At 45.7% G+C, this 16,399-nt stretch overlaps 1 protein-coding gene across 5 annotated transcripts in view; it reads left to right on the top strand.

The window, feature by feature from the left end:
- Positions 1 to 11,271, top strand: part of LOC130875171 (torsin-1A-interacting protein 2-like) — a 35,740-nt gene extending 24,469 nt beyond the window's left edge. For all 5 annotated transcript variants that reach the window (XM_057770901.1, XM_057770899.1, XM_057770900.1 and 2 more), the window contains exons 2-6: positions 208 to 384; positions 1,208 to 1,726; positions 3,818 to 4,336; positions 6,077 to 6,178; positions 7,154 to 11,271. In XM_057770901.1, the coding sequence (XP_057626884.1) occupies positions 351 to 384; positions 1,208 to 1,726; positions 3,818 to 4,336; positions 6,077 to 6,178; positions 7,154 to 7,911 (1,932 nt within the window). In that variant the 5' untranslated portion in view covers positions 208 to 350 and the 3' untranslated portion in view covers positions 7,912 to 11,271. The remainder of the gene's footprint in view (positions 1 to 207; positions 385 to 1,207; positions 1,727 to 3,817; positions 4,337 to 6,076; positions 6,179 to 7,153) is intronic.
- The last annotated feature ends 5,128 nt before the right edge of the window (positions 11,272 to 16,399 follow it).

The following is a 16,399-nucleotide window of genomic DNA, read 5'->3' as shown; positions in this document are numbered from 1 at the left end:
GAGAGAGTTTTAGAAAGTGGTAGCATCTGTAAGAGACTCCTAGTCTGCAGAGTTTTCCTCTCTGCAGTCTGGGGTTGGGATATGATGCTCCCGAAAGCCAGAAAGCAACACAAGACCAAAGAGACTTTATTCAGAATTGAAATTGCTGTTTTGCGTTTGAATAGATGAAGTCATCTAACTGTTCATTTGTTTTTCATTTTATTTTAGTCACTGTATATATTCCTTGGTTCTTGCTTCCTTGGGAAGCATGAGTCTGTTGGAACTTGGGACAAGAAGAAAACAAGATATCTCTACAACAAAACCCAGACACTAAAAAGAGGTCCCAAACTCTGGAGAGCCAGGACACAAACATGGCCGACAGTGGCTGCAGGGACCTTGTGGAAGGTGAGACTAGTCCTCATAGCACTAAGAATGAGCAGTGGGAAATGGGGGTGTGCTGAGAGTGTCTCCGACGACCAAGACCCCAAGTTCTGAAGTAGAAAGGTATAATTCAGTGGGTTAGTTTGTTATTATACTTACCTTTTTTATATTTACTGATTTTTACGTAATATCAAATCTAATTATAACATAAGAAAGATAAATGTAGATTCCAGGATTAGGGGATGTTTTTAAAACAAAATGCTATGCATCTTTTAAAAAGATGGTAGACTCATCTTTAGAATTCTATTTATTAAAAAAACCTGTGATTTGTAGGGGTTCTTTCATAAAATAAAGTCTTCATCCTGCTTCTCTGTGTGTGTCTGTGTGGTACAGAATACACAAGTGTGAAATAGCTTTTTCATAAGTAAGAGGTCATGAGCTTTTTTATTGTTATATGTGCATGAGTGCATGTGAAGTCAGAGGACAGTTCAGGAGCTGCTCCTCCTACCATACAGGTCTCAGGGATGAAACCTGAGTTGTCTCTGTGTGTGTGTGTGTGTGTGTGTGTGTGTGTGTGTGTAATTGCAGACCTTGCTAGAATACAAAACTGTGGGTGAGCCGGGCGGTGGTGGCGCACGTCTTTAATCCCAGCACTCGGGAGGCAGAGGCAGGCGGATCTCTGGGAGTTCAAGGCCAGCCTGGTCTACAAGAGCTAGTTCCGGGACAGGTACCAAAGCTACAGAGAAACCCTGTCTCGAAAAAAACAAAAAACAAAAAACAAAAAAAACCAAACAAACAAAAAAAACTGTGGGTGAAATATTTAAGATAAAACATTTTATCTCACTAGACTCTCAAAAGGATTTGGAAAATGAACCCTCAGTCCACTCTCAAGCACAGGGCACCACAGTCTCTCTGAGTGACCCTGAAGAAACCCAGACCCCACCTCCTGCCTCTGATCTCAAGAGCGACCCTCATGAGGTAGGGGCCAAAGATCAAGAGCATGCAGACACAGGTGACAGATCACAGAGTTCAGAGGAGGCGATGTCAGACAAGCGTCCGATGGATAAAGCAGAAGCCAAGAGCAGCCTGAGCTCTCAGGACACAGAGCAGGGGCACCGCCCCCCCTCGGAACACCTGGGTGGAGAGGCCCTGCATCTGGATCCTCACTGCTCTCAAAGCAGCGAGGGGGGAAGAGGAGATGCCCAGCTGGGGAGCAGTTCTGCAGCTGCCCCCGAGGGAGCAGGAGATGGACGGGAAGCTGCTCAGGAGCCACTTGCTGCAGACTCCACCGATGCCCAGAGTTCTGCTTATCCCAGCGCAGGCCCAGGGAGCCAGGACCACTTGAGGAGGCGACTACCTGCGCCAGGTGAGAGACCCTCTGAGCTGCTGTGACCCTGCCTGTGTTTCCCTGGGACGGTGGAGGACCTGGAGTGAGGTTTCCAGCCTCCTGTGCCAGCTCAGTCACTGTATTTACTTGCTGCCTGTACGTTTCCATTTTCTTTAGCTTCTTGTGTGTGCGTCTTTGTGTGAGTGTGTGTATCAGTGTCTATGTGTGTGTATGTGCATCTGTGTGTGTATCAGTGCCTATGTGTGTGTGAATGTGTCTGTGTGTGTCTGTGTGTATGTGCAGGAACCAACTCCTGCAAACTGTCCTCTGACCTTCCCATGCCCTCACCCGCGTTGTGGAATAATCTTACCGTAAATTGTGAAGATGCGTCACTCTGCGTGGTTTAATAAAGAGCTGAGCGGCCACTAACTAGGAAGATTTCCAGGCACAGAGGACACTGGGAAGAAGGAGGGAGGAGACACTAGGAGACATGGAGGTATAGAATATGTGCTGTAGAAATAGGCGAAGGTGAAATAGGTTTTTTAGAAGAGAAAGAGAACATCAGGGTTTTCTCTTTTTGTTTTACTTTTTATTTTATTTTATTTTATTTTTTTTTTTGTGTGTGTGTATAGCCAGTCTTTCTCTGTCCTACCAGCCAGCTTCTAAATCGTGGCACAGAGACTTCTTTTTTTTTTTTCTTGTTTTTTTGTTTTGTTTTTCGAGACAGGGTTTCTCTGTAGCTTTAGAGCCTGTCCTTGAATTAGCTCTTGTAGACCAGGCTGGTCTAGAACTCACAAGATCTGCCTGCCTCTGCCTCCTGAGTGCTGGGATTACTGAGACTTATTCTTAATTTTGAAAGCTTGGCCAGCCAATAGCTTCGGTTGTTTTTAGCTAGCTCTTATAACTTAACCCATTTCTATTAATCTGTGTGCTGCCCCAGCCTTGTTTGCCTCATCTACATACTATCCATCCTGCTTCCCAGCTTCCTCTACATCTCCTGCATCTCCACCTTTCTTCTTCCCAGTGTCCTCTCTGCTTGGAAATCTTACCTAGTTATTGACTGCTCAGCTCTTTATTAAACCAAGCAGAGTGAGCATCTTCACAATGTACAATAAGATTATCCCACAACGCGTGTGAGTGCTTGTGAAGGTCAGAGGAAGTTTGCAGGAGCTGGTTCCCTCCTTTCACCACATGGGTCTCAGGGTTCAAGCCTGAGTTGTCAGCCTGGCAACAAGTGCCCTTGTCTGCTGAGCCCTCTTGCTGGCCCCTACCTTAACTTTTTCATTAAGGACGTGTTTAGATGTATAAAAGCAGGACAGTATAATGAGCCCCAAGGACTGAACATCCACCTTGGACTGTTGCAACACAATCCTGATCTTGTTGCCTGCCATGGCAGGGGATGTAGCTAAGTGGTAGACATTTGCCTAGCACACAAAAGGCCCTGTAGCCAATCTACCACTGTAGAGGAAACAAAAAGTTCATGAGACAGCTGGGGAAATGCCAATCACCTGTACTTGGCGATATTAAGAAATTATTCCTTTTTAAATACAGTAAAACTGTTAGAATTATTTTTTCTAAGAATCCTTTTCTCCTTAGAGATGTGTATCCTAGTGTTCTATCTAAAATCCTGAGATGTCTAGAACTTGCTTCAGTAAAATGATGGGAGGGAATGCAGGAAAAAGTACACCTTGTTGTTGAGACAGTCAATCTCAGTGACACAGTCTGGCTTTGAACTCATGACCCTCTTGCTTCAGCCTCCCAAGGGCTAGGATTACAGTAGGGTGTGTGCCACCACCCTGGCTTAAGAGGATATTCTTAGTATAGCTTTTTTTTTATTATTACTATTATTATTATTATAAAGTATTACTTTAGCATTTACAATTGCTTTATATCAGTATTCGCTATTAGCTTTATTAGCGTGGACAACTTGTTTTACCCTTCGTAGGAGCTCAGAGAATTAATATTTAGGAAATATGCCTTATAAATCATAAAAGGAAAAAATGTGCGCGCGCGCGTGTGTGTGTGTGTGTGTGTGCGCGCGCGCGCGTATGTGTGTATGTATAATTGTAGACCTTGTTAGAGTATAAAACTGGGTGAAATATTTAAAATAAACATTTTTTATCTCACTAGACTCTCAAAAGGATTTGGAAAATGAACCCTCAGTCCACTCTCAAGCACAGGGCACCACAGTCTCTCTGAGTGACCCTGAAGAAACCCAGACCCCACCTCCTGCCTCTGATCTCAAGAGCGACCCTCATGAGGTAGGGGCCAAAGGTCAAGAGCATGCAGACACAGGTGACAGATCACAGAGTTCAGAGGAGGCGATATCAGACAAGCGTCCGATGGATAAAGCAGAAGCCAAGAGCAGCCTGAGCTCTCAGGACACAGAGCAGGGGCACCGCCCCCCCTCGGAACACCTGGGTGGAGAGGCCCTGCATCTGGATCCTCACTGCTCTCAAAGCAGCGAGGGGGGAAGAGGAGATGCCCAGCTGGGGAGCAGTTCTGCAGCTGCCCCCGAGGGAGCAGGAGATGGACGGGAAGCTGCTCAGGAGCCACTTGCTGCAGACTCCACCGATGCCCAGAGTTCTGCTTATCCCAGCGCAGGCCCAGGGAGCCAGGACCACTTGAGGAGGCGACTACCTGCGCCAGGTGAGAGACCCTCTGAGCTGCTGTGACCCTGCCTGTGTTTCCCTGGGACGGTGGAGGACCTGGAGTGAGGTTTCCAGCCTCCTGTGCCAGCTCAGTCACTGTATTTACTTGCTGCCTGTACGTTTCCATTTTCTTTAGCTTCTTGTGTGTGCGTCTTTGTGTGAGTGTGTATATCAGTACCTGTGTATGTGTATCAGTGCCTGTGTGTCTATGTGTGAGTGTGTGTATCAGTGTCTGTGTATGTGTATGTGCGTCTATGTGCGAGTGTGTATATCAGTGCCTGTGTGTGTGTATGTGAGTGTGTGTATCAGTGTCTGTGTATGTGCGTCTATATGTGTGTGTGTATCAGTGTCTGGTATATGTGTATTCGTGTGTGTGCAGGTGCCACAGTGTACTTTATTGATGTCAAAGAACAACTTGCATAAATCTATTCAGCTTTTCTGGAATTTGAACTTGGGTTATCAGGCATGACACTGTTACCCACTGAGCCATCTGTCTCTCTCTCCCTCTCTCTCTCTTTTTTCTTTTTTTTGAGCTCTGGTTTATCTATATTTTGGAGTCTGTCATGGAACTGTCTCTTGTAGACCAGGCTGGCCTCGAACTCACAGAGATCCGCCTGCCTTCGCCTCCCAAGTGCTGGGATTAAAGGCATGTACCACCACTGCCCAGCTCTACTGAGATATCTTGATAGCCCATAAATTGCCTTTTTTTAGATGTTTTGCCTGCAAGTATGTCTGTGTATCATGTGCATGACAGGTACTCAAGGTAGTCAGGAGCGGATGTTAGTTCCCCTGAAACTGGAATTAGAGATGGTGTGAGCCACCATGCAGATACTGGGAATTGAACCTTGGACCTCTGGAAGAGCAGCAAGTGCTCTTAATCACTGAGCCATTTCTCCAGCCCCATCAACTACATTTTAAAATATTTTTATTTGCTGTTTATATTAATGCAATATAATAAAAAAGAAACACAACTTAAGAAACTTACTTTTATTTCTTATGACTCTAATTTATTATTTTCAACTGAAAATTTTCAATTTTCTTGTCCTTTGTAAAACAAAATACCATGTAAATCAACAGGCAAATGTGTATAAATCAACACGAATACACACATGTTGATGCTTGGTTGGTCTTTGGTGTTGCTCGTGTTTTGAGATAGTATCCCATTCTATAGCCCAAGCTGACCTCAGACTCATAGTGATCCTCCTGCCTCGGCCTTCTGAGATCCAGGATTGCAGCATGCACAGCCTGCTCACCGAAGAGACCAGTCTGAAATGCCCACATTCAAGTAGTGTTCATCAAGGACTTGGCGGTTCTAGTGCAGATCCCCATACCTAGTACGTCTCATGCATTCCCATCAGAATATCTGGACCGAAGCACTTAGCTCATGTCTTTCTTTGTGTTTCTCTGGCATCCAACACATAGGTACAACTTTATGAATAGTTTTTGAGTGTGAAAATGAATGAATGAATGAACGAACAAATGATGAATGCAATTGGTTGGACCATTATCTACAATTACAATTTCACCATTGTAGAAGTTCACTGTGGGTAGGGAAATAAAACTGCGGTTTGAATGTAGTGTGTGTGTTGGCGGAGGGGAGAACTAATTGGCAATTTTGGCTTCATAAAAGGAAAAACTGCAAAGTATAGGAATCCCGTCATGTAATTGGGTTAGAGGTAAAAGACACTACCCACTTTTATGGTGTACTGTCCACAAACAACATTCCTTCTCACCCTAGAGGATGGAAGTCCTGAAGAAGAGACGCAGTCAGTGAGGGAAAAGGAAGAGGCTGCACAGGAAAGACTGAGGAAGACAGACAGCAGGAGTCTCTGGAGCTATGGTGAGAACAAACCTAATTCTGCTACATTCACAGATCCTCAGAGAAAATGCCTAGGAAGCTCTTTCATTTCATTTTAACTTTAATTATATATATGTTTGGTAAATTCAATAAAATAGAGCAATAAAGTTGTAAAGTTTATCCTCCAGGGCTACTGTTTGATATTTTGTTTAACAAATAGAAATTCTCACAGTTAGAAAACCTGCTGCTCCTCCCCGACCCCTAACGGAGGACTGAATTAGGGCCTGTGCATGCTCGCCAAACACCGAACGACTGAGCGACCTCGCTATGGCTGAAAAACACTATGCAGAAGACAAGAAACTGAAGCTGCCTTTTGCTTTGTTTTGCTTTGCTGAGGCAGGGCTTTGCCAAGTAGTCCTGACTCGGGTTCACGCAGCCCAGGACTCTTCAGACACGTGGTGGTATTCCTGCCTCAGCCTCCAGAAGCTGCCTCTCCAGCCAGAGGCTGCTGCTGTCTCAGATCGCACACTCAAGTTGTTTGCTTTCCCTTTTGAGACAGAGTCCATGTGTAGGGCAGGCGTCACAGTCCGTCCTCCCAGGTGCCGAGATGATGGTGTGCCACCCTGTCTGGGTCATTTTGGGCTGCAAAATGCTCTGCTCTGGCCAGTGTGGACTTTAGAAAGTGGGAGAAAGCTCTCAGGACTGCCTTTCAAAGGCTTCCTTGACGGCAGCAAAGTATATGAACGACTTTGACATGGATGGTGTATCTTCAAGAGATTAAAGAAGGTATTTCTGTCAGAGTTTTTATTTCTTTCTGTGTAGACCATACTAGCCTCAAATTCATGACGATCCTCCTGCCTCAGCTTCTGTTAGACATTAAGTGGGAAAATGTAGGAGAGTCAGGCAAAGGGAACTTAGCATTGCCCGAAGATTTGATAGAACCCGGGTCTCATTTCTGCTCCCACAAGCGCTGTTCCTACTCACGTTCTTGTTTTCTGTTTTCTTCTCATCGATCAGGTCCTGTGTTTCTCGGCTTCCTGATTGTGGCTCTTGTGCTGCATTCTGTCAACAGCTACTATTTCTCCCCGGCCCAGCAAGGGCCCCAGAACCCAGCTTTGGAGGCTTTCCTGGCTCAGTTTAGCCAGCTGAAGGATAAATTTCCAGGTCAGAGTTCCTTTCTGTGGCAGCGAGGACGGAAGTTTCTCCAGAAGCACCTCAATGCTTCAAACCCCACTGAGCCTGCCACCGTCATCTTTACAGCTGCTCGAGAGGGACGGGAGACCCTCAAGTGTCTGAGCCACCACGTTGCCAACGCCTACACCTCTTCCCAGAAAGTGTCTGCTGTCTCCATAGACGGAGCCGAAAGAGCCCTGCAGGACAGTGACACCGTCAAGCTGTGGGTTGACTTGGAGCTTAGCGATGGATTTGAGAACGGCCATAAGGCTGCTGTTGTCCACCGCTTTGAATCCCTTCCTGCAGGCTCCACCCTGATCTTCTATAAGTACTGTGACCATGAGAACGCAGCTTTTAAAGATGTGGCCCTCGTCCTGACCGTCCTGCTGGAGGAGGAGACATTAGCAGCAAGCGTAGGCCCCAGGGAAACGGAAGAGAAAGTGAGGGATTTACTCTGGGCTAAGTTCACCAACTCTGAAGCTCCCAGCTCCTTCAGCCACATGGACTCAGACAAACTGAGTGGGCTGTGGAGTCGCATTTCCCACCTGGTGCTGCCCGTGCAGCCTGTCAAGAACATAGAAGAGCAAGGCTGCCTTTTGTGAAGCCAGGCCCAGCCCAGCTCCGGTCCCCTGGGGGGAGGTGGTTAGTTAGCATGTGGGAGGAAACAACTGAGAAAAGAAGCTTTTCTTTTTTTCTTTTTACTTTTATGAAAACTTTCTAGTCTAAACCTTGATAAAGCCAACAATTGGCCTGATGGTTGATTTTCTTTGTCTTTTTAAGCAAATCAGGCCTAAAATACAACATGAATCATAACACTGAGGGATTGTTTAAATCTCCGTGGGCAGAATCACTGCATAGGAAGATTTGATTTTCAGAGGAACCGCAGCGTGACCGCTGCCTTGGGAGGGAGGACGCCAAAGGGCCTGGACTAGTAATTCCAATGATTTCAGGGAACTCTTCTGCCACTTACTAAGTATTTTTAAGGTTTACTTTAATAATTTAGTTGTGGGGTTGTATCTTACACAGATTTGCACTTTGAATAGATGAAAATAGGAAGCTAAAATTACCCTCCAAATCCTACCTGAAAACTTGGTGCATGTCTGCTTTTATCCATTATTGAGCTGAGGGAAAGACGACTTTGGTAAAAGAAAGTGTTCCTGAGCATTGGAATCAATGTAGTAATTGGTAGGAGTCCCTGGAGGTGAGGAAATCCCAACTGGCTGTATCGTTTCTCTGTGCCCACCAGCAGCCCCTTGCTTCACATGAGAACATCTCTGCTCTTGGCTGCTGTATTTGGGGTTCTCTGTTAAGACTTCAGTGGAACTAAGTTTCACTGATAAGGAAGTTTGAAAACCAATGATGAAGTGAAAAGCTTATTCTAAAGATACAAACTCGGGTAGGAAGAGATGAAAGTGGTAGAGCTTAGGAGTCGGGAGATGAAGTGAGGTTGGTTGTAGAGGGTAGTAGAGACCTTCAGAAGGCCTACTATACTGTAGGCTGTAGAGACATGGCCTCTGGCTGGTTCATTCTGTTCATTGCTTCTGCTCCCGAGGGCTGGAATGTCACAACTGTCTGTGATGAGCGTTGAGTGCCCTTTCAGACAAGACGTCAGTGTCAGCTACTGGCAAAACTTTACCAAATGGGATTTGCTGTGCTCTGGTGGGACATCATGTTCGATTCTTGACAGCTAGTTGGAAATGCCATTAGGGAAGGAATTGGAGAAATGCAAGAGGGTGAAGAGAAAGAGAGAGAGCAGCCAACAGCACATCCTGTGGTCCTGTGATTGTTAGCCTGGGACCAATAGCTGCTAATCCGCACACAAAGGCTAAAGTAAAACTCTAGTAAGATAACCCCATTCACAAAGATCTGTTCCGTTATGTGGACAGGAACAGCCCTGAAATTTTGCACTAGGTTTTGGCTCGTCTGCTGCTATGAGATCATGTATATAATTAAGAAGTTAAGTTATTGAGTGTGGAGGGAGTTTAGGGAACACTAAGATGTCTATCGATAATTAAAGGATCACAAAGACCTGGGGTAGGGAGTGAGCTGAAAGTGTTTGCCACAGAAAGATCGTAGACTGGCTTTGGGCGGAGCCTTTGCTGCACTAGGGTGGAGGAACACAGGAAGAAAGGGTGCATTTGCGATTCTGAAGGACTCTTGCAATAGATTTGAGAAAAGACCTAAACCCAAAGTTTAAGCATAGTGAATGGAATTTGAGTGTCGACCCAGTGTAGAACAGAGGGACTGGAGAAAAATCTGTGTGACATCATTTGTTTTTTTCTGTATTTCTAGACTTCTCTTTGTTTTGAATGCTAGTGGCTTGTATAGGGGGACTCACTCTGTGGCCAAGGGAGAGTTAGAGTAATTTCTCCTGCCTCAGTTCCCTGAGTGCTGGGGTTATAGGTGTATGCCACCATACCTGGCTTTAATCTCAGCCCTTATCCAAGTATCACTTCACAGAAAACCAAGGGTGCCTTCAGAACTTCACGTTGGCCTTTGACCTGTGCTACCTCAGGCTGCAGAGGAACTAGTCTAAAGTGTTTGTACGCAGTCTGTGTCCATGGCTCAGATCACAGGTGGAAGTTTCTTTATTTGATTGAATATAGTTTTACATAATTTGCCGTCAACATAAATTTAGGATATAATGCATTTCTAAAATTTAATTAATTTTAATTGTTTTTATTGTCGACTTTATTAAAATACTTTTCATTCTATACATTAGTGCAATCAACTGAGACTCATCAGTTTTCTAGCCACTATTTCAAAACCCTTTTTTTACTTAATTTTTTTCAGTACTGGGGATTGAATCCAGGGCCTTGACGTTCAAGAAAAGTACTCTACCACTAAGCTACATCCCCAGACCTCTTAAAAATTATTTTGAAAAGAATAATATATTTGTTTGGGGTCAAAACATAGGATTTTCTGTTTCTGATACAGAGTCCAAACTACATAGCCCAAACTAGTGATTCTCAGGCCTTAGACTTCTAGCTTCTACATGATAGAATTATAGAAGTGTGCCACTACACCAGCTTCATGTAATTACTTTTTAAACAAAAATATATTTTAAAATGTACATATAATTAAAATCTAACCTGAGCTGGGTGGTGGTGGCACACGCCTTTAATCCCAGCTCTTGGGAGGCAGAGGCAGGTTCTAGGCCAGCCTGGTCTACAAGAGCTAGTTCTAGGGCAGGCCTTAAGAGAAACCCTGTCTCAAAAAACCAAAAAACAAAAAAAAAAAAACAACAAAAAAGGAAAAAAAATCTATTATCTGATGTACTGCCTTCTAGTGCATTGTTCTTCACATTTTTCTTATTTGTGATAATTTTCTTGCAGCTACATGACAGAAACGTCATGTTTGAACGTCACAGTTTAATACCACCGTACATACATATTTACACACACATTATTTGTTTGTTTGTTTAATGGGAATCTTTTCTTGAGTGATACCAAGAAGCAAGCAGGGTGAGAATTAGAAACTGTTTGGACTTGGATTTTTCCCTTTCAGGTAAAAAAAAGCTTTCAGAGATTAACAAAGAAGTTCTAGAGAGTTGTTACCACTGAAATAATTTTAGTAAATTTTACCTGGAAGCCCTTAGGCGTAGGGTAGTGAGGCTCGGCCCAACAGCAGGCTGATGATAGAGCATTGTCTCACAGCCTTTGGTTTGTGCTTAGCCTTGTGAGCTCTGCTGTTAGGCTGTGACCGACAGATGTGACCTGCAAAAGTGAGGATACTGCAGCAAGATGATTTCACCAGCACTCTTACTTTCTCTGTCTAACCAAGGTTTCCTAATTGCCAATTTTGCCTTTATGCATTTGCCAACTTAATGGCTTTGACAGTATTGATGTCAGACTTGCTTGTGCCTCCATGCCTGCTTTTTGTATATGTTTCCATATTGATGATGTTGACTGTGCCTTATTCAAATCAATTTCTGGTTGATACACAAATAAATCTCCTTAATTTTTCCTACTTGACTTCTTTTTGACTAAAATTTTCAAAATACAAGAGTTACAGAAATGGGCGTTGTGGCCGTTAATGGTGGGAAGGGTCAGGAGTCTCCTGGAAGCATCAAGTGGCGTTGGTGGCCAACAGTGAAGAGGTGCAGTGTGCCGGAATACTTGTGATTGTGTAGCCATCTGTCCCCCTGTACGTGGCTCTCTCTTGACTAGGGGAAGAGTAAGGTAGGAAACACAGCCTTGGGAGTTGTTCCGAACGTGGGGCGTGCCGACTGGGATGTATTAAATTTGTGCGTGAGTTGAACATGCTGGAAGTAGGGAGGTGGTTAGTGTTAAACTTAGGGGCCAGGAAGACGGTTTCGTAAAGCACCCGCTGCACAGCGTGATGACTGGAGTTTGGATCCCGCACACACAGGACAAGTTGGGCTTCTTGCAAGTAATGGAATATTGACACCCAGGGAGGGATCTGACACCAGGCATACACTAAGATCCGCACACATGCAAGTAAATCTAAAACAAAGCAACTGCATGGCAGCACGTATCTGTAGATCCAGTTCTTAGGAAGGTAGGAACTTCTGGGACTTGCTGACCAACTAACCCAGCTGAACCTGTAAATTCTAGATTGAATGAAAGACCCTCTCAAAAAAGGTGGGGTGCTGTTGAGAAAGACATTTGACATTGATTTCTGATACACACACACACACACACACACACACACACACACGCCAGCCCCAGTGGTAGCTCAGCTGGTAAAATGCTTGCCCTGGAAGCGCAGTGACCTGAGTTCACTCTCCACAACACCCGTTTAAAAAAAGAGGCTGGGTGCCGGGCGGTGGTGGCACATGCCTTTAATCCCAGCACTCGGGAGACAGAGGCAGGTGGATCTCTGTGAGTTCGAGGCCAACCTGGTCTACAAGAGCTAGTTCCAGGACAGGAACCAAAAGCTACGGAGAGGGGCTGGCGAGATGGCTCAGTGGTTAAGAGCACTGACTGCTCTTCCAAAGGTCCTGAGTTCAATTCCCAGCAACCACATGGTGGCTCACAACCATCTATAATGAGATCTGGCACCCTCTTCTGGTGTGCAGGCATACATGGATTCTTGTAGTTTAGGAAAACATTTTCAGGAGGTAGCATAACTTAACTTTCGATAACCAGAGTGCAGACAAGCCTGCTCGCAGAGAATAAGGCTTCTTAGATGTGGTCCAAATAGTTACAGTGAAGGAGCAGCATGGGGGTGGTTTTATTTTTTAAGAGTTAAAGTTGAAAGGCTAGAAATTTATGTATCTACTCCCAAACATAAACTGGGTGGTAGTCGAATTCCTAAGCAATATATTCAAAGTTGAGACAATTAAAAACTTTAAAACAAAACAAAATTAAGCCCTTCTATTGAGATAGCCCTGGTGGAGGCATGAACTATCAGGAGCTCCAGAGGTGGCTCAGGGGTTAAGACCGCTTTCTGCTCTTGTAGATGATGGGATTGCAGGTGTACACCTTCATGCCCTGCTGGTTTGTTTGTTTCTGGTTTTGTCAAATTACATTCCAAAAGATTTTTCCAAGTAAACTGATATGAAAACCATCCCTGAAAAGTGGGAGTGTGTGCTGGGTCAATTCCTAGCAACCGCATTTGGTATCTCAGTCATCCAACTCCACAGCTCTAGGGGACCTGATACCCTCGTGCACAAACATACACATAAATAAAAATGGTTTAAAAATAGACAGACTGCCAATATAATAATACTATGAGATTATTTCCTGAGATGTTGTTTCAAGTTTTCATTTGGGTTGATACTAAATCTGCAAACAACAAAAGCAGATAAGCTAGGGACTGGAGAGATGGCTTGGGGTTTAGGAGCACTTGCTGATCTTGGGGAAGACCCAGGTTTGGTTCCCAGCATCCACATGGTTAGCCTTCCACTCTACCAGTCTAGGAACTATAAGGAGGGTTTCTGGGGCAGAGATTTCTGGCAAGAAGACCGTGGAGGCAGTGAGAAGGAAAGTGCTGGTATTTGGACATTAGTGGATGGCTCTTCCCTGGAGACCCGTAAGTTCTGGCCTGCCTGAGTCATCTGTCATCCACCCCATAGCCCGGGACCTCAGTGTGCCCACAGACTGGGAAGGAGGTCCTATCCCTCTGTCTGGCAAACAGCCTTGCACTTCCAGCTTGTCTTCTGGGCCTTTCTGTCCTATATCCATACCTGAGTCTGTCCATTGTTAACCCCAACTCTTTCATCTTCAATAAGCTGCCTGCTCAGGTCTCCCTGCTCTGTCCATCTGGGTAGGCTGTAGAACTGTCTTCAGCTGAAGCCAGATTTCATGTGGGGAGTAGAGAATGACACCTGCCACTCTGCCTTCTGGGGCTGTAGAGCCAGCCCCATTCTTCCGGGACAGAGAGAGAGCCTAGTTTAAAACCTTTTTAAAACATGAAAGTAGATATAATAAGGTAATTCTAACACTAATGTCTTGAGAGTTTTGGGAGCCAGAGTAGATTTGGAAGAATCGTGGTGACAGCCACTCAATATTGTAAACCTGTGTCATGGCATCCTATGTATACTTCAGAATGGTCCAAAATACACATTTTGGGTGATTTTTCTTTTGCCGCTATAAGAAATATTTTTTAATTCATACAGTACAGACCCGTGTTGTCTGATACCTGTTTTTCCAGCCAGATCTTCTGCCCTTGGTCTTGTGAGCGAGAAAACTGTCTCTCTTCTGTTTAGAGGTATCAGAGAGCCTTAGTGCCAGTCGTGTTCTGACTCCAGATCCAGAGCCATGAGCACTGCAGCTTCTCCAGAACCACTGATGTGCCCATGGGGCCACACTTGGCTCACGCCACACATCTTTCCCATGTGAGTCTGTGTCAGATGACCCAGCACACACTCCCACTTTGCAGGGATGGTTTTCATATAAGTTTACTTGGAGCCTGCGATTTCTCTGCCCCTAGCACAGGCGCATGCCATTTTAGGTTCAAACCCAGAAGGGAGGGTGACCCCAGGTACTCAGAGCGACTCAGCCACCTAGCATCTGGTGCCCATCCCTGGGGAGATGGGAACTGTCACATCTATTTGGACTCTGGATGTGGTTGGTGTGTGGGAGATGGGGCCCACGGTGACGAGACAGAGAGGAAGTGTGGTGGTCAAATGTTTCCCTGAAGCCTGAATCAAGTCTCTCTCAGGTTTGGTAAAGGAGCCCTTTGGGAGCCGGTACACCCAGGATTGTGGGGGGGAGTCTTACAGAAGGAGACATGACTTCCTCCTTGGTTGCAGCAAGGGTCGTGGCAGGATATTCATTCCTTACATTTCTGGAACAGGTCAGGGCTACTCAAAAGAGGAGTTGATGAGAAACTATCCTTCTTAATCAATCAGAATATTTTCTTGTCCTGAATACATCAGGATATTTCCTGAACAATAACGTCACAGATCTACAGTAGCGTCAGGACTCTGAAGGGTTGGAATAAACCCTGACCATGTAACTCCCACCCCCCTAAGCCTTAGGGCCTAAGGCTTGTTGAAACTCCTGCCCCTGTGTTGAGACTCCAGGCCTTAACCCTCACTGCCATTTCAAACTCAGTCTCCCACTATCACCCGCATCCTGATAGCCTGGGCAGGTAGATTCTGAAGATAAAGCAGCCTCGTCTGGATAAACAACTCCAGGAGGAGAAACTGCAGGTTTGCACGTACCCCAGAGGCTGCACTTTAACTTCCCAGTTCCCAAACCTCCTACACAAACCCAGAGTTTCTCCTTCCCCTTTGGCAGACACCTTTCCCCTTTCCTGCGTGTCTATCCCCCCGCCCTACCTCCCTTCCTACCCCCCCCACTCCCCCAGGTCACACTGGCCTCTTTTTTGCCTCCTGTTTCTAAGTTGCCTTGGAAATCTAGCACTTGGCCTGCAGGTTACTGTTCTCAGTGCCTTCCCGCCTTCCCACCTAGTCCTCCCACCTGAGACATGGGGCATCGCTTCTCTCACCCCCTTCTTCCCGCTTACACCTGGACAGAGCAGTGGTCTGAGTCTGAGAAAGGTCAAAGATTGTCATGGAAAAAACCTACTGAGCCCAGATGGTTGCTCCACAAGCCTGAGGCCAAACTGATACCGTAAAAGCAGTTCTTCCTTTCAGGGTGTCCTAGGGTGATGGGGGCCAGGCGCCATAAAAATGTGCTTCAGGCTCTCTGGTTCTCAGAACTGAACCACGTTAGCAGAACAGAAGCCAGATGCTCCCTGAGGCAAAACCGCACTTCAACTGATACCAGAGGAAGGCTCTGGTCTCAGCACAGGAATGCCTTGGCCAAGCAGCTGCAGCCCACCCAGTGGGAGTCACGGCCCTGAGGGGGGTGGGGGGGCTACTCTTCTAAACCCTTGAGCAACACAAATGCAGACACACTGACTTCATCCCTGACCTTTCCTTGTTATTTCATTTTTCAAGACAGAGTTTTTCTCTGTAGAGCTCACTCACTCTGTAGACCAGGCTACCTTTGAACTCAGATACCTGCCTGCCTCTGGGACTAAAGGCACATACCTTGGGACTAAAGGCACGTACCTTGGGACTAAAGGCACGTACCTCTCCCAGCTTCATCCCTGGCCTTTCCTGTTTGCGTATAAAGCTAGTTATCTGCTCCCTAGCCTCCATTCCTCCTCTCTTGTTTTGTAGTCCCTGCAACTGTCTCCCTTCTCCCCTTCCCATACCTCCCAGGACTGTTTGTGTAACTGTTAAGTCTTCTGAGAAACAATGATTAGACCCGAAAGTAGAGGGGTGGGAAAACCGCGGGCCTGGAAAGCGTGGGAGGCATCAGTTGTACTGCTCTCTGGTGAAATCGTCATTCTAGCCAAGATACCTGTAAGAACTGTCAAATAAATACTGCAAAACTTAGGACAAGAAATTCACATCTTTTTATCTCCCCCACCAAGTAAGACTTTCTTGTCTTTGTTTGTTTGTTTGTTTGTTTGTTTTTCGAGACAGGATTTCTCTGTGAAATAGCCCTGGCTGTCCTGGAACTCGCTTTGTAGACCAGGCTGGCCTCCAACTCACAGAGATCCGCCTGCCTCTGCCTCCCAAGTGCCGGGTTTAAAGGCGTGCGCCACCATGGACCAGCCCAGACAAGACTTTTAATCAAAAATTTTAATAACCTTTCCACCCAGCAA

Source organism: Chionomys nivalis, chromosome 5 (genome assembly GCF_950005125.1).
Source record: "Chionomys nivalis chromosome 5, mChiNiv1.1, whole genome shotgun sequence".
Taxonomy (NCBI): domain Eukaryota; kingdom Metazoa; phylum Chordata; class Mammalia; order Rodentia; family Cricetidae; genus Chionomys; species Chionomys nivalis.
The sequence above is the reverse complement of the archived record's forward strand: the minus strand, read 5'-3'. Positions and strand labels throughout refer to the sequence as shown.